The following is a 17,164-nucleotide window of genomic DNA, read 5'->3' as shown; positions in this document are numbered from 1 at the left end:
CCTTCATTGCGTTCTAAAATAAATCTCTCTCTCTCCTGCTTCCTGTTCTTTCATCCCAGAACCCCCTTACTTTGTGGAAAAGCCACAGTCACAAGATGTGAATCCCAGCACGAGGGTTCAACTGAAGGCTCTTGTGGGTGGCACTGCACCCATGACAATAAAGTGGTTTAAGGATAACAAGGAGCTGCATGCTGGGGCGGCTCGCTCCGTTTGGAAGGATGACACCTCTACCATTCTTGAACTCTTCTCAGCCAAAGCTGCTGACTCCGGGACCTACATTTGCCAGCTAAGCAATGATGTTGGCACGACAAGCAGCAAAGCCACCATTTTCGTAAAAGGTCTGGTCTCTAGAGCGTCTCTTTTTCCTTGCTTGCCTAACTGGTCTTTGGGAAGGGAAAGTTCATTAAGGAAATAGTTTGGTTTGTTGGGCTTTGTTTTAAAAACCATTCAGCATGCTGCTCTTTTTTTCCCCTTCATCTTTAGAATCTCCTCAGTTTATTAAGAAGCCCAGTCCAGTGTTAGTGCTGAGGAACGGACAGTCAACAACATTTGAATGCCAAGTCACAGGCACCCCGGAAATCAGAGTTTCTTGGTATCTGGATGGGAATGAAATAACAGATCTTAGGAAATACAGCATTTCTTTTGTGGATGGTTTAGCCACTTTCCAGATTTCTAATGCCCGAGTTGAAAATAGTGGAACTTATGTCTGTGAAGCTCGAAATGATGCAGGCACTGCGAGCTGCAGCATCGAACTAAAAGTGAAAGGTTTGTTATGGGATCTGTTTCACATTTTAGCTGGGCTGCCTGTGGGGCCCAAGGCTTCTCTTGAGTTAAGCTACTCTCTGTCTTCCTTTTGATTCTGTAGAGCCTCCCATGTTTATCAGGGAGCTGGAGCCTGTGGAGGTAGTAAAGGACAGCGATGTAGAGCTGGAATGTGAAGTCATGGGGACAACTCCATTTGAAGTCACTTGGCTGAAGAATAACAAGGAAATTAGAAGTGGCAAAAAATACACAATGTCTGAGAAAATGTCAGTGTTTTACCTGCATATAACCAAGTGTGACCCTTCAGACATTGGTGAATATCAGTGCATTATAGCCAACGAAGGTGGAAGTTGTGCTTGCAGTGCTCGAGTTGCCTTGAAAGGTCAGTCACAGGCTAGGACCAGCCACCAAGTCAAATTCTGAGTGTTCTTTAATTATAGGTAATGAGTAGGAGTTAAAAGGTGCCTCTTCTTGAACTACTCTTTCGTTTAATCACAGAACCACCATCGTTCATCAAGAAGATAGAAAATGTTACCACTGTCTTGAAGAGTTCCGCTACCTTTCAGAGCACTGTGGGAGGCTCACCTCCCATTTCTATAACCTGGCTAAAAGATGACCAGATTCTTGAGGAAAATGACAATGTCCATATTTCTTTTGAGGACAGTGTGGCCACACTTCAAGTCCGAAGTGTGGACAATGGGCACAGTGGGCGATACACGTGTCAAGCCAAGAATGAGTCAGGAATCGAGAGGTGTTACGCTTTCCTCTTAGTACAAGGTTGGTGAGCTATTCCCTTTAAATAGTGGTCTACAGAGATGGTTTTACAGGCCTATTTGGGTTCTAGTAGAATCACTAATCTAATGTATGCACATTTTTATTCTTACTACAGAACCTGCTCAAATCATAGAGAAAGCTAAGTCAGTTGATGTTACCGAGAAAGACCCGGTCACCTTGGAGTGTGTGGTGGCTGGAACACCAGAACTCAAAGTCAAATGGCTTAAAGATGGGAAACAAATTGTACCCAGTAGATATTTTTCAATGAGTTTTGAAAATAATGTGGCCAGTTTTAGGATTCAGTCAGTAATGAAGCAAGACAGTGGACAGTACACATTCAAGGTGGAAAATGACTTTGGAAGCAGTAGCTGTGATGCCTACCTCAGAGTACTAGGTGTGTACCTTTGCCCCTCCCCTGCCAAGCCTAACTTATAGCCTAGACCATGTAGACAAGTAGCAACAGACTAATGGGTGTGCTTTTGCTGTTTGCCTTGGATAGATCAAGATATTCCCCCGTCATTCACCAAAAAGTTAACCAAAATGGATAAAGTTCTGGGTTCTTCTATCTACATGGAGTGCAAGGTTTCTGGGTCACTTCCTATCAGTGCTCAGTGGTTTAAAGACGGAAAAGAAATATCTACAAGTGCAAAATACAGACTTGTGTGTCATGAAAACACCGTGTCACTAGAAGTTAGTAATCTGGAATTAGAAGACACTGCAAATTATACCTGCAAGGTGTCCAACGTAGCAGGAGACAACGCCTGCAGTGGCATCTTAACAGTGAAAGGTCAGAGCTGCTTGGTCTCTTCTGAGTTCTTCTTTACAGACATTTCTAAAACCTATCACTCTTAAACTTGTATCCTCGGAGGTAAAAGTCTTACTAATTCTGTTTCTTTCTATTCACATTTTTTGGGTTCAAGAAATATTTAATCGTTATCTCTTTTCATGAATTGTTTTCTTATGTGTTCATAAAAGACACTGAGCTATAAGGGCTCTAACTAAATATGACTCTCTTAAAATCTGTAGAACCTCCAAGCTTCCTAGTGAAACCTGAGAGGCAGCAAGCTATACCAGATTCTACAGTGGAATTTAAGGCTGTCCTGAAAGGAACACCACCATTCAAAATCAAATGGCTTAAAGATGATGTGGAGCTTGCCTCTGGACCTAAGTGTTTCATTGGCTTGGAAGGGTCAACCAGCTTCTTAAACCTCTACTCAGTGGATGCTTCCAAGACCGGACAGTATACTTGCCAAGTTACCAATGATGTTGGTAGCGACTCTTGCACGACAATGTTGAGTGTGACAGGTGTGCAAGTTTGATTGTCTTATGTTTCTGTCTGGCCCATGTCTCCATTGTTTCTGTACTCTGTGACAATGCAGCTTTCTAACTCAGTAGAATATATTTCAGAGATCTTGGTCTGTCTCTCCCTTTTCTACATAGGACCTAACTGGACTTTTATGATCCATTGCTCTTCTTTCATAATTTCCCTTTTCCTGACTCTTTAGAACCACCGAAGTTTGTAAAGAAATTAGAAGCTTCCAAAATAGTAAAAGCAGGTGACTCTGCACGCTTGGAATGCAAGATTACTGGATCTCCAGAAATTCAAGTTGTGTGGTATAGAAATGAACACGCGCTCACAGCCAGTGACAAATACCAGATGACTTTTATTGACTCAGTGGCGGTCATACAGATGAACAGCCTCGGGACAGAGGACAGTGGAGATTTTATCTGTGAGGCTCAGAATCCTGCTGGCAGCACCAGCTGCAGTACCAAGGTCATAGTAAAAGGTAGAAATATCTTTCTTTTTCTCCTCCAAGGCAACCCATTACCTTCTCCCCTGGGTCTCATGGCTTCTTCCCTGCTCTCTTTGTTTCTACCTTAAAGCCAGAAGATTTCCCAAATATAGGCATATGTCCCTGATTAAATGTCCTTTCCTCTTTGTTGTCCATGCAGGTAGTCATTTTAAGATATTTTTCTTATAATTCTAATACTATTATTCTGACCATCTAATACAGTGACCAAGCATTGAATTAGATATTTCAAAACACATATACAAAAATAAATGTGAAAATTTTAAATTAATCTTTTGATTTCAAACATATTACAACTATATCAGCATCCTTAGTATGGTCTATACCATAATGATGCAATGTATAAAGAATATAGGTTTCAATATTACATCTTTAAGATAGCATTAATATTTTTCTTCTTTCTCAAGAATCAGCTTCTCTCTTTAAAAACATGACTCTATTGTGGTGCAAATAGTGCCAGTATTTTCTACAGCTATCTCCCAGCATACTTTGCTATAATGCTCAAATTTGTCATGTGAGTTAATTATTACAATAACCATCTCCTGAAATGGAAGACTCAGATCATGCCTGTTTTTGTGACTTTTGGGTACCTGTGTTGTTAAGCATAGATGACATTCTTTTTTATTTTCTAAAAGCAAAAATCCCATAGTTCGTAAAATTCCCACTTATTGATATATTTGTTCATTTATAAATTCCATATCAATCTTCATAGTCCCAAATAATCAGCACATTGAGTTTCTCAACCATGACCTCTAAGGTGGATCTCCACCTATCTAGCTCATTGTCTTATAAAAGCTCATAAGTGATAGTGCTGCCTACATGTGATAACATCTTAAACCATGCTTCCGATGGAAAAGGAGAAAACCTTTTTCCATCTGAAAAAAATGAAACAGCCCAACTCATCAGACATTCTTGTTTTTTACAGAACCACCCGTTTTTAGCAGCTTTCCACCTGTAGTAGAAACCCTTAAGAACACTGAAGTTAGTCTTGAATGTGAGCTCTCAGGAACGCCACCATTTGAGGTGGTGTGGTACAAAGACAAGCGCCAGCTCCGAAGCAGCAAGAAGTACAAGATCGCATCTAAGAATTTCCACGCTAGCATTCACATCCTCAATGTGGAATCTACAGACATTGGCGAATACCACTGTAAGGCTCAGAATGAAGTGGGCAGCGACACTTGCATTTGTGCTATAAAGTTAAAAGGTAAGCATGGTTTCTGTGCGTGGCAGCTATAACAGACATGTGCCAAATGCTCAGCATGTCCTCTCTTCCATTACCTGGAAAGCTTCTTGAGCAATCTCTATTCATCTTTTCCTGTTCAGAACCACCAAAATTCATTTCCAAGCTGAACAGCCTCACTGTGGTGGCTGGCGAGCCTGCTGAGCTGCAGGCATCCATAGAAGGTGCTCAGCCCATTTCTGTCCAGTGGCTGAAAGAGAAGGAAGAAGTGATCAGAGAAAGCGAGAACATTAGAATCTCTTTCGTCAACAACGTTGCGACCCTGCAGTTTGCTAAAGCAGAGCCAGCTAATGCTGGGAAGTACATTTGCCAAGTCAAGAATGACGGCGGAGTGAGGGAAAACATGGCCACATTGACTGTCTTAGGTACTACAACAGTCCCATTAGCATTTGGGGGCAATCACTGGGATGACTTCCATGCAATCTTATTGTCCTGAATTTCTCCGAGAACCATATTTAGCTTTACTATTTGGAAGGCTTAGGAGGAAAGGCCCAATTGATCTTAAGTATTTTCTGATTCCTGTGATTCTAGCGAATGATAACTAGCTGTTTTATTGTGTGTGCACTGCTTTCCTTCATGGAGAGCAAATATCCTGAGTATCTCTTGTTTCATTGTGAACTACTTGGAGCCCCTCTATTCTTACATACACTACTATAGTATAGTAGTGGCTAGGCTGACAAAAGATCAATGTTTGAAGGAAAGATAATGCAGTGGCATCATTGGGCCTATCAAATTTTAATCCAGTGATAGAGAAAGTGAAGAGAAATTTCAAACTGTTTTCTCTAGCAACTTAGCACAAAGGAAAAAAACACCAAGTAACTCATTTAACAGGCTCTAAAGAGGGTCAAGTATAAATCAAAACACATTGTCTGGGGCCAAGTGAGATGGCTCAGTGGGTAAAGGTGCCCACCATCATGCCTGAGGACCCCAGTTCAATCCCTGGGACCAATTTGAACTTTTGATCTCCACATGCATTCCATGACATATACCTCCACCAAGGATACATGTGCACTCACAAAATAAATATAATTTATACCTTTTTAAAAGTCAAATTGTCTGGTGTACATTTGCCTAAATTGTCTTAGAGTTAAATAATGGCCAAACGTTTTGAATAATCCAAATAATTTTATAGAATTGCAAAGAATTATGGAATCACATTTTCAAACCAAGAGAGATGATGGTGATATAATCCTCACTGGGAGAAATAATCTTAGTGCAATTCATAGAAAAGATGCAGGGAAGGTCTGGGTTATTAAAGATGCATCCCATGTTTTATTTCAGAGCCTGCGGTCATTGTAGAGAAGGCAGGGTCCATGACGGTGACCGTGGGAGAAACATGTGCCCTGGAGTGTAAGGTGGCTGGCACTCCGGAGCTGTCAGTTGAATGGTACAAGGATGGAAAACTCTTGACCAGCAGTCAAAAACACAAATTTAGCTTCTACAACAAAACCTCTTCCTTACGAATTCTCTCAGTTGAAAAGGAAGATGCAGGCACCTACACATTTCAGGTTCAGAACAACGTTGGGAAAAGCAGTTGCACGGCTGTGGTCGATGTGTCAGGTTAGTTCCAGCATTTGCATCTGCTTGAATATGCAAATTTCTCTCATGAACTTTCCTTCTTTCACATCTCTTCTGTCCTTTCAAGTCACCGCAAATCACATGTCTTCCCTCCTGCAGACCGAATGGTCCCTCCCTCTTTCACACGAAGACTGAAGGATACTGTTGGTGTCCTGGGCTCCTCTTGCATCTTAGAATGTAAAGTAGCCGGATCTTCTCCTATCTCTATCGCCTGGTTCCACGAGAAAACTCAGATTGTTAGTGGAGCAAAGTACCAACCAGCATTTTCAGATAACGTCTGCACACTGCAATTGAATTCTCTGGACTCTTCGGATACGGGCAGCTACACGTGTGTGGCTGCTAACGTGGCTGGGTCAGAAGAGTGTCGAGCCCTGTTGACTGTACAAGGTCAGTGATACACAAGTCAGTTTTGCATGACATGTATTAAATGGGCATATGTCCAGATTGACACACATCTAAAGCACTCTTCATTTCTTATTCAAAATTGAAAGTAAGGGCAGAGCTTACCGGGTCTCTCCATTGTCTTCTGTGTCTGTGTAGAGCCACCCTCTTTTGTGAAAGAGCCTGACCCCCTGGAAGTCCTTCCTGGCAAAAACATAACCTTCACAAGTGTTATCAGAGGAACCCCTCCCTTCAAGGTTGGCTGGTTTAGGGGTGCCAGAGAACTGGTGAAAGGAGACAGGTGCAATATCTATTTTGAAGACACTGTGGCAGAACTGGAATTATTTAATATCGACATATCCCAGAGTGGGGAATACACTTGTGTGGTTTCTAACAATGCCGGCCAAGCATCCTGCACTACCCGTCTCTTTGTGAAAGGTTTGCCAAACACACTCATTCTCTTTGCTTTGATTACTGGCATTTCTATGGCTTTATGATGTGTCTAACTGCAATATTTGTCACTTATCAGAACCGGCCACGTTTATAAAGAAGTTAAGTGATCACTCTGTAGAACCAGAGAAGTCTATAATTCTGGAAGGCACCTATACTGGAACGCTTCCAATTTCTGTCAGCTGGAAAAAAGACGGTGTTGGCATAACTCCATCTGAAAGATGCAACATTGTCACCACAGAGAAAACTTGCATCCTGGAAATTCTGAGCAGCACTAAGGGAGATGCAGGGCACTACTCCTGTGAGATTGAAAACGAGGCAGGAAGGGATGCTTGCGACGCTCTAGTATCTACATTAGGTGTGTTATGTTACCCTCTTAAGAATTTTGGATTTATCAGACACACGGGGTGGGTCTTTTGCTCTTCTGAGATTCCATTGGCTGACTGTAAGCCTTTCTTCTTTAGAACCACCTTATTTTGTTACGGAATTAGAACCCCTGGAGGCATCAGTTGGAGACTCAGTTTCCTTGCAATGCCAAGTTGCTGGGACACCAGAAATTACAGTGTCTTGGTTCAAAGGAGACACCAAATTAAGGTCAACTCCAGAATACAGGACCTACTTTACAAACAACGTGGCCACGCTTGTGTTTAATAAAGTGAGCGTCAATGACAGCGGCGAGTACACATGCATGGCGGAGAACAGCATCGGAACGGCAGCCTCTAAGACCATCTTCAGAATCCAAGGTGATGGATGCTCTTACCTTAGACACCAAGAAAGTTGCTTTCCCCTCATTACCTCCTTTCTCTTTATGGGGATTTTCTCACTTTATCCACTAATGCCTCATGTCTCACTTGTCTTCCTACAGAGCGCCAGCTCCCGCCTTCCTTTGCAAGACAGTTAAAGGACATTGAACAAACTGTTGGGTTACCAGTTACCCTCACTTGTCGACTAAATGGCTCTGCACCCATCCAAGTGTGCTGGTATAGAGATGGGGTGCTTTTAAGAGATGATGAAAATCTACAGATGTCATTTGTGGATAATGTGGCAACATTAAAGATTTCGCAAACTGACCTGAGTCACTCTGGCCAGTATTCTTGCTCAGCCTCCAATCCACTTGGCACAGCATCGTCTACCGCTAGACTAACAGCAAGAGGTGTGTGCCCATGCTGATCTTTCTCTTCATAGACCCTGAGTTTATTTAATTGTAGAGACAAAAACAACCAACAGCCAAAAGTGTGTGTGTGTGTGTATATATATACACACACATACACACACATACATTACCTTTTCTTCTAATCTTCCAGAACCTAAGAAATCACCCTTCTTTGATATCAAGCCAGTATCAATAGACGTTATCGCTGGAGAAAGTGCAGATTTTGAGTGTCATGTGACTGGTGCTCAACCAATGAGAGTCACTTGGTCAAAAGATAACAAGGAAATCCGACCTGGAGGAAACTATACTATCACGTGTGTGGGCAACACTCCCCATCTGAGGATTCTTAAAGTGGGCAAAGGAGACTCTGGTCAATACACTTGTCAAGCCACCAATGACGTTGGCAAGGACATGTGCTCTGCTCAGCTGAGTGTGAAAGGTATCATGACAGAGCATTTGCCAAGATTTGTTGTTTCCTGTGCTTGTGTTGCTGTCCTCTAAGTGTCTGTAGGCTTTCTATCTTGAGGCTGGTGGTGGAACTCAGTGTAAGAGCATTCGCCTCACATATGCGAAGCCGTGGGTTCGATCTCTTGGTAGTGCCAATGATGAGAAAGAAGTTGTCTTTTGATTTGTTTGCTTTTGTTTTTGAGAAACTGCTTTATTATACAGTTCATGCTGGTCTATAACTCATAGAAATCCTCCTGTCTCAGCCTCCTGGGAACTAGGATTACAGTTACAGGTGGGAGACACCATTTTCAGCTGTTTTGAGTTTTTTAATTTTTGAGTTAAACTAACAATCTCATTTGAATTGATGCCTGCTTGTTGGCAGAACAATAAGCAAAGTTCTGCCTTCTCTTTATATTGTCTCCTCAGTGATCATTCTTTCATTGAACTTTGTTGACTTTTTCAACCATTCACTCTTCCTTTTCTTCATTTCTTGTTATATAACACCCCGACATAACATTACAAACTTCATATCAAACATATAATTGTATTAGCTAGTGTATTTTACCTTATACATCCAGACTGCAATATATCAGCTAAATTCTCTAATAAGTATTTTAAATTACTTAATAGGAAGAAAAGATAACTTATTTTAGCATGAAATCATTAGGAAGTTCATTCTGAATAATAAGTCTGTTAAAATATGAATTTGGGGGATTTTTCAACTATCAGATAAACTCTTTCAGCACATGATTATGCTTACTGACTATTTCCTTTGGTTTACTAGAACCTCCCAAGTTTATTAAGAAATTAGATACTTCAAAAGTTGCGAAGCAGGGAGAATCCATCCAACTGGAATGTAAGATAAGTGGCTCCCCAGAGATCAAAGTTGTGTGGTTCCGGAATGACAGTGAACTTCACGAAAGCTGGAAATACAACATGTCCTTCGTGAATTCTGTGGCACTGCTAACCATCAATGAAGCCAGTGCCGAGGATACTGGAGACTACATCTGCGAAGCTCACAATGGTGTGGGTGATGCCAGCTGCAGCACAGCCCTGAAAGTCAAAGGTTAGCCCCCTCTTCTGCTGCCGTTCTTCTCTTCAGTGGACTGCTTATTTATGGTCTCAAGGTCTTGGGCTGTCCAAATATCCCAAAATGGGATCAGGCTGGACTTGAGCCTGAGGATTTCTGACGGTTAGATAAAATCCAGTATTCCTCGGGAGTTTGCAAAACCAGTTCTCATCTAATTTCTCATTATAGACTCAATCAATGAATTTGAAAGATTCCAATCTAAAAGCTTACACCTCTTAAAAGTGTGTTTTATGAATCTTCATGTGTCAGTGTGTGTTACGGTTATTCACACCAGTCACTCTTAATGATCTCTTAGTTATAGCTAATATCTCTAAGACTCTACAAATATGTAGATGCTAATAGCTTTATTCTATTTGGTTAAGCAATTGCTCTAATTGCCCATCCTCTTTTCTTCTGGTAGCACCTCCTGTCTTTACCCAGAAGCCTCCTCCAGTCGGAGCCCTAAAAGGTTCTGATGTGATTCTGCAGTGTGAAATTTCAGGAACACCCCCCTTTGAAGTGGTATGGGTTAAAGATCGCAAGCAAGTGCGGAGCAGCAAGAAATTTAAAGTCACCTCCAAAAATTTTGACACCAGTCTTCACATCTTTAATCTGGAAGCCCCTGACATAGGGGAATATCACTGCAAAGCCACTAACGAAGTGGGAAGTGACACCTGCACTTGTACGGTCAAGTTCAAAGGTTTGTATACACAAACATTTGCCTCTTCCTTCGACGTGTCCCTGCTCGACTAATAACTTGTGCGGCTATATTTCTTTTCTTTCACTTAACCACTCATTTCTTTCATCAGAACCACCACGGTTTGTGAAAAAGCTCAGTGACATGTCTACCCTTATTGGGGACCCCGTGGAGTTACAGGCTGTGGTAGAAGGTTTCCAGCCGATTTCCGTTGTCTGGCTGAAAGATAAAGGTGAAGTCGTCAGAGAGAGTGAAAACATTAGGATTTCCTTCATTGATAACATCGCAACTCTCCAATTGTCAAGTCCAGAAGCATCACATTCTGGAAAATATGTCTGCCAAATCAAAAATGACGCTGGAATGCGGGAATGCTCAGCAGTCCTGACTGTCCTAGGTTAGTACCAAGCAGAGCCTCAGAAAATAATAGAGACAATTGCTCTACAAACATTTCCTGAAGATAGGGCTCCTATCTATCTGCTGACTAAGGTGAATTTATTCTCAATGCAATATATGCTTGTTCTTCTTCTAGAACCAGCCAGAATTGTAGAGAAACCAGAACCCATGACTGTCACGACTGGAAATCCCTTCACTTTGGAGTGTGTAGTAGCCGGAACTCCAGACCTTTCAGCCAAGTGGTTCAAAGATGGTAGAGAACTATCTTCAAGCAGCAGACATCACATTACATTTGCCAGAAACCTGGCCTCCCTTAAGATCCCCTCTGCAGAAATGAATGATAAGGGCTTATATAGCTTTGAGGTGCAAAACAGTGTCGGCAAAAGCAGCTGCACTGTGTCTGTCCATGTCTCAGGTGAGTACAGAGAGGCCTTGATAAAGACAGCCCCTCCAGTAGAGCGGGGGTGGAAGAAAGCCCCTTTCTAAATGGAAACTATTCTTCTCTAGACCGCGTTGTCCCACCATCCTTCGTCCGAAGACTGAAGGACACGAATGCCACGCTTGGGGCTTCTGTGGTTTTGGAATGTCGAGTGTCAGGCTCAGCCCCAATATCAGTTGGCTGGTTTCTTGATGGAAATGAGATCATTAGCAGTCCCAGATGTCAGTCCAGCTTTGCAGATAACGTCTGTACTCTGACTCTGAGCTCCCTGGAGCCCTCCGACACTGGCGCATACACGTGTGTGGCTGCCAATGTAGCCGGTCAGGATGAAAGCTCTGCGGTCCTGACTGTCCAAGGTCAGTGGACAAGGATGCCCTCCGCTGCTCTTTCCGCTGTTCAGCCTCAACTGCCTTTGCCTTCATTTTTTCCCAGCATAGTTTCCTTTTCTTTAAGTAACAAACACCTCTTTTCTTTCCTTGTCCTCCCATCTGGGCTTTTTAGAACCACCGTCTTTTGAACAAACCCCTGACTCTGTGGAAGTTTTGCCTGGAACGAGCCTGACATTCACCAGTGTCATCAGAGGCACCCCTCCCTTCAAGGTCAAGTGGTTTAAGGGCAGCAGGGAGCTGGTGTCAGGGGAGGATTGCACCATTTCTTTAGAAGACTTTGTCACTGAGCTGGAGCTCCTGGAGGTGGAGCCAATGCAGAGTGGAGATTATTCTTGCCTTGTGACCAACGATGCTGGCAGTGCTTCCTGTACCACACATCTTTTTGTGAAAGGTTCACTCTTTTCTCCAGTACCCATTACTTCTTAAAATTCTTCTGATGCTCCATTTGAAGGTACAACTCAACCCTCATATTTTCTCTTTACAGAACCAGCCACTTTCGTGAAAAGGTTGGCTGATACCAGTGTGGAGACAGGTAGCCCCATCGTGCTTGAGGCTACTTATTCTGGCACGCCACCTATCTCTGTGAGCTGGATGAAGAACGAATATCCTCTTTCACAGTCTCCCAACTGTGGCATCACCACAACAGAAAAATCTAGCATCCTGGAAATTCTTGAAAGCACAATAGAAGATTATGCACAATACGCTTGCCTGATAGAAAATGAAGCGGGACAGGATATCTGTGAAGCTCTTGTGTCTGTCTTAGGTGTGTTGACAGTTAGTTCTTCCTATTGTCATCTCTTCCCGTGAAACACTGTCTTTTATTTGGTGTTAATGGATTGCTTGCCATCCTTTGTACCTTAGAACCACCTTACTTCATTGAACCCCTGGAACATGTGGAAGCAGCTATTGGAGAGCCCACAACTTTACAGTGTAAAGTGGATGGAACCCCTGAAATCAGGATTTCTTGGTATAAGGAACATACAAAGCTACGGTCAGCTCCTGCATATAAGATGCAATTCAAAAACAACGTGGCCTCCCTAGTCATCAACAAGGTGGACCACAGTGATGTAGGAGAGTACACCTGCAAGGCAGAAAACAGTGTGGGGGCTGTTGCTTCTTCCGCAGTGCTGGTTATCAAAGGTGATGACGGCTTTGCTTGATAAGTCTTGCTGTGTGTTCACAGACCCCTTTTATTAAGAGCTTTTCATGGATAGACACTTGCTGTTACGAATAAGGACTGTCTGTAACTTCTTTCCAGAGCGTAAACTTCCACCTTCCTTTGCGAGAAAGCTGAAGGATGTCCATGAGACTCTCGGCTTCCCAGTTGCTTTTGAATGTCGAATCAATGGCTCAGAACCTCTTCAGGTGTCTTGGTACAAGGATGGCGAACTTTTAAAAGATGATGCTAATTTGCAGATGTCTTTTGTTAATCACGTTGCCACTCTTCAGATTTTGCAGACTGACCAGAGCCACATCGGTCAGTATAATTGTTCAGCTTCTAATCCTCTTGGGACTGCTTCATCCAGTGCCAAGCTCATTCTCTCAGGTGAGTTGGGTAACTCATCATATTGACCTCTTCGTCACAGTACAGCTTCACTTCCTTGGGCCACCAAAGGACTGGTGCTATCTGGTTTCTATTCCTAATCTTGGAGGATGTAAACTGACCTTGACATGTTGGTCTTCATTCTTTCCAGAACATGAAGTACCTCCCTTCTTTGACTTAAAGCCTGTGTCTGTAGACCTTGCTCTTGGTGAAAGTGGTTCTTTTAAATGTCATGTCACTGGAACCGCACCGATCAAAATCACCTGGGCTAAAGATAACCGAGAGATTCGCCCTGGAGGCAACTATAAGATGACTCTGGTTGAAAATACTGCCACTCTGACTGTGCTCAAAGTAGCCAAAGGTGATGCTGGACAATATACCTGCTACGCGAGCAACGTTGCTGGAAAGGACTCTTGTTCTGCTCAACTTGGTGTACAAGGTACTCCTTAGAGTGAAGTGCCAAGGTCTCTTTCACTTTATCTATGTCTTGAAATGTAGATAGGTGATATGCCTGAAGAATGTGTGTGTGTGTGTGTGTGTGTGTGTGTGTGTGTGTGTGTGTGTGTGTTAGCAACTAGAAACCATCAAATGAGGGCTAGGGGTACAGCTAGAAGGTACAGTGCTGGCTTCGCATGTATAAGGACATGCCAGGTTGGAGCCCTAATGTCATCATACAGAATAAGATGGAGAAAATGAAGGAAAGAAGAAAGAAAAAGGGAGGGGGAAAGGAACAGAGGGATCATAAATGAAGCCAGAACCTTCTAAATGGGAAAATATCTTGAATTTGTTTTTAAGGTAGAAAATCACAAAAATATTAACTAGAAAATATATTTCCAAAGACTAAGGAGAAAATGAACAAAATTTTTCCCTAGAATTATATGAAAAGCCTGGTCTGAAAGTTATCAGAGGGGAAAAATATTTAATTAGTTCAAAGGACCCATTTTCTGCCATACTTAGTAGGTTAATGAATCCATCACCCTCTGAAACATAGCACCTCCCCAAAGTACCAAGTACTTCAAGAAGAATCAGGTCAACTGTAAGGCTAGCTTATTTTCCACTACCAGCTGTGCTTCATGAACAGCAGATGTGGGGGGCAGGGGACGAGGTATTACCCAGGCCTGCCATCTGGACCAGGAATTTCCAGGTTCTTGGCATCATCTTCAAATTGAAGAAGCACACACAAATAAATATTGAAGGGGCGTTTTGTTCAAAGGTCATGCAAAAGTCCATGCTTGATACCTGCAAGATGACAGTGACAATGAGTGCTATTGACTCAGGAGCCCCCTGGTCACTGCTTACGGCTTCTGTCTATGGGGCCAGAAAGAGGAAGAAAATCTGCTTGCTAGGTCTGGTGTGGATAGATTTGTTGTGGTTGCTAGGCACGGGTTATGTAAGCCCTAATGCAATGTGCATGTCCATTCCTAAGATACCTTTTAATTTTAGTCATATGCATGCCCAACCATGTATAGGCACAAGTAAAGGATTTCTCCTAAAAATTCATTTTGAGGACACAATTTGCCTTAGTGCACGTGCACCCCAAATCCATGAAGGCTGAATTGACTTACTGCCTCTAGTTCCAGGATCTGTATCTGGGCCCATTTGACCACACAGAAAGGGAGGTTTCTTAAGAGTTGACAGGGAAGCTTAGATCAAAGTTACCATGACTTTGTTTGAAGAGCAGTGAACACGCAGCTTGATGTGGGTGCTAAGTGCACTGTTGGAGAAGCGGTATGTATGCACCTGAAGCCAGGCAGGGCTCGCTCCAGATTGCTAAGATAGCCTTCCATGTGCCTGCCTCACAGGATGTAAAGACCTCAACACCCAGTGTAGTGCAAGAATATGTTAAGTTTCACAGCCGAATATCAAGATTTATAGATTTGCCTGCATAGACTGCTGTCTACTCAATTTTAGTATTTTTTAGCTTCTTGAGGCACTCGTTCACAAATATCTTAAAATTTATATTAGTGTTCAAGACCCTTTTGCACGGTTAGACAATTCACCATTTTACCCGTGAGCACAAATGTTTAAGGACATTGTTCTTACTTCAAGGAAATGGTGGAAGCGGAAGAGATGTATCTATTGAAGGCATATGAGAGATAACTGGACTTTAAAAATCTTAAGTTGTATGATCCCCTTTGCTCTGGCTGTGTGTGATACAAAACAAATACCTTTGAAATTATAGCTTCCACAGACTCACACACAGGGAAATCAGTCACTCCCTCCTGTGAACCTCAGAGCATTTCTGTGATGTTGCCTGTGGGCTCAGGCCTACAAAGATAATTCTGCTTCTGGGAAGTGGGCAGCACAGTAGAGAGCATGGCCTTCTCTTTCCTCTAGCCTTAGATTATAGGCGTTCACAAACGTAAACTTATTTCGCTTAGGGATTTTCTACTTAGATATCACTTAACTGGCCTTCCCGAAACTGCATCAAATGGACTTGTCTCCTGTAGACAAAGTCCACTCTAACAGGATTCTTCTTTCACCCCCTCTTGTAACTAACACGCCTGTCTTTTCTGTCTCTTGCCTTGTGCTTTTGCTTGTGGTTCCGTAGAACCCCCCAGGTTCATTAAGAAGCTAGACCAATCACGGATCGTGAAGCAGGATGAGTATACGAGATACGAATGCAAAATAGGCGGGTCTCCAGAAATCAAGGTTTTGTGGTATAAAGATGAGGTGGAAATTCAAGAAAGCAGTAAATTCAGAATGTCATTCGAGGACTCGGTGGCCATCCTGGAGATGCACAGTCTCAGTGTGGAAGACAGCGGGGACTACACCTGTGAGGCTCGCAATGCAGCAGGGAGCGCCAGCAGCAGCACCTCCCTGAAGGTCAAAGGTCAGATCTCACCCCGCCCCCACTCGGCACATCTACTCTACTAAGTTCACTGTGGTCTCAGTTTTATTTTCCTCCTGATGATGCTTTAAAGCTGTTCAAGGATACAGTAAAAAAAGGGGGGAGGGGATTCCAATGGAGTAGAAAGCTAATTCTTACCCTTGCCTAAATATGCAGTTCATCCGAATTTTCTCTCCCCCCCCCCGCCCCGCCCCCAATCCTAGAACCACCCGTGTTCCGCAAAAAGCCTTTTCCCGTTGAGACTCTTAAAGGAGCCGACGTTCACCTTGAATGTGAGCTTCAGGGGACACCTCCCTTTCAAGTTTCTTGGCACAAAGACAAGAGAGAACTCAGAAGTGGGAAGAAATACAAGATTATGTCTGAGAATTTGCTCACAAGCATCCACATCCTGAACGTAGACACGGCAGACATCGGGGAATACCAGTGCAAAGCCACAAACGATGTCGGGAGTGACACCTGCGTGGGATCTGTCACTCTGAAAGGTAAGAGCCACTTCATTCTCTTTGGCTTACTGCTCTCCTAATTTTAATACTGCACCCCACCCTGGTTACTGTGTGGTGTTCATTTTTATCCCTTACAATCTATTCTATCTAAACCTTCCATGTTCTGTCTGCTTCCTTTAAATATATATATATACATATATATATATATAGTTTTACTATATATTACTGTATAGTATACTATATATTACTATATTATTTTATATGTAATATATAAAATAAATATATATAATATGTATTTCTAACTACATTTCTATATAGAGATAAATATATATAAAACAATTATATATTATTGACAATGATACATTACTACGAAGATGATTTCTCATATTCATAATGTGAGGAATCCACTACCAGACCCGTCCATGTTGAAGCGCTGTCTCCCTGTTTCCCCTCCTCAGCACCACCACAGTTCGTGAAGAAGCTCAGCGACGTTTCTACCATCATTGGCAATGAAGTCCAGATGCAGACGACAATTGAAGGCGCTGAGCCAATTTCAGTGGCGTGGTTCAAAGATAAAGGGGAAATTGTTAGAGAAAGTGACAACATATGGATTTCTTATTCTGAAAACATCGCGACCCTCCAGATTTCAAGAGTGGAGCCAGCCAATGCTGGGAAATATACCTGCCAGGTCAAAAATGACGCCGGGATGCAGGAGTGCTACGCCTCACTGTCAGTGCTCGGTCA

At 42.7% G+C, this 17,164-nt stretch overlaps 1 protein-coding gene across 5 annotated transcripts in view; it reads left to right on the top strand.

Moving 5' to 3' along the window:
* Nucleotides 1–17,164, top strand: part of Ttn (titin) — a 269,529-nt gene that overhangs the window by 75,576 nt on the left and 176,789 nt on the right. For 2 of the 5 annotated variants that reach the window (XM_052182767.1, XM_052182765.1), the window contains 30 exons: nucleotides 60–338; nucleotides 484–765; nucleotides 866–1,144; nucleotides 1,261–1,539; nucleotides 1,652–1,930; nucleotides 2,036–2,323; nucleotides 2,563–2,841; nucleotides 3,042–3,323; nucleotides 4,273–4,551; nucleotides 4,671–4,952; nucleotides 5,869–6,147; nucleotides 6,265–6,552; nucleotides 6,706–6,984; nucleotides 7,076–7,354; nucleotides 7,461–7,739; nucleotides 7,862–8,149; nucleotides 8,301–8,588; nucleotides 9,381–9,662; nucleotides 10,087–10,365; nucleotides 10,475–10,756; nucleotides 10,892–11,170; nucleotides 11,263–11,550; nucleotides 11,696–11,974; nucleotides 12,068–12,346; nucleotides 12,445–12,723; nucleotides 12,842–13,129; nucleotides 13,278–13,565; nucleotides 15,678–15,959; nucleotides 16,181–16,459; nucleotides 16,879–17,160. The exons of 2 other annotated variants lie outside the window; for them this stretch is intronic. In XM_052182767.1, coding sequence (XP_052038727.1) covers nucleotides 60–338; nucleotides 484–765; nucleotides 866–1,144; nucleotides 1,261–1,539; nucleotides 1,652–1,930; nucleotides 2,036–2,323; nucleotides 2,563–2,841; nucleotides 3,042–3,323; nucleotides 4,273–4,551; nucleotides 4,671–4,952; nucleotides 5,869–6,147; nucleotides 6,265–6,552; nucleotides 6,706–6,984; nucleotides 7,076–7,354; nucleotides 7,461–7,739; nucleotides 7,862–8,149; nucleotides 8,301–8,588; nucleotides 9,381–9,662; nucleotides 10,087–10,365; nucleotides 10,475–10,756; nucleotides 10,892–11,170; nucleotides 11,263–11,550; nucleotides 11,696–11,974; nucleotides 12,068–12,346; nucleotides 12,445–12,723; nucleotides 12,842–13,129; nucleotides 13,278–13,565; nucleotides 15,678–15,959; nucleotides 16,181–16,459; nucleotides 16,879–17,160 — 8,454 coding nt within the window. The remainder of the gene's footprint in view (nucleotides 1–59; nucleotides 339–483; nucleotides 766–865; nucleotides 1,145–1,260; nucleotides 1,540–1,651; nucleotides 1,931–2,035; nucleotides 2,324–2,562; nucleotides 2,842–3,041; nucleotides 3,324–4,272; nucleotides 4,552–4,670; nucleotides 4,953–5,868; nucleotides 6,148–6,264; nucleotides 6,553–6,705; nucleotides 6,985–7,075; nucleotides 7,355–7,460; nucleotides 7,740–7,861; nucleotides 8,150–8,300; nucleotides 8,589–9,380; nucleotides 9,663–10,086; nucleotides 10,366–10,474; nucleotides 10,757–10,891; nucleotides 11,171–11,262; nucleotides 11,551–11,695; nucleotides 11,975–12,067; nucleotides 12,347–12,444; nucleotides 12,724–12,841; nucleotides 13,130–13,277; nucleotides 13,566–15,677; nucleotides 15,960–16,180; nucleotides 16,460–16,878; nucleotides 17,161–17,164) is intronic. One more of the 5 variants, XM_052182766.1, reaches the window with a different exon arrangement.

The sequence above is a fragment of the Apodemus sylvaticus genome, chromosome 5 (assembly GCF_947179515.1).
Source record: "Apodemus sylvaticus chromosome 5, mApoSyl1.1, whole genome shotgun sequence".
Classification (NCBI taxonomy): Eukaryota; Metazoa; Chordata; class Mammalia; order Rodentia; family Muridae; genus Apodemus; species Apodemus sylvaticus.
Note: the sequence above shows the minus strand (reverse complement) of the source record. Positions and strands in the feature narration are given on the sequence as shown.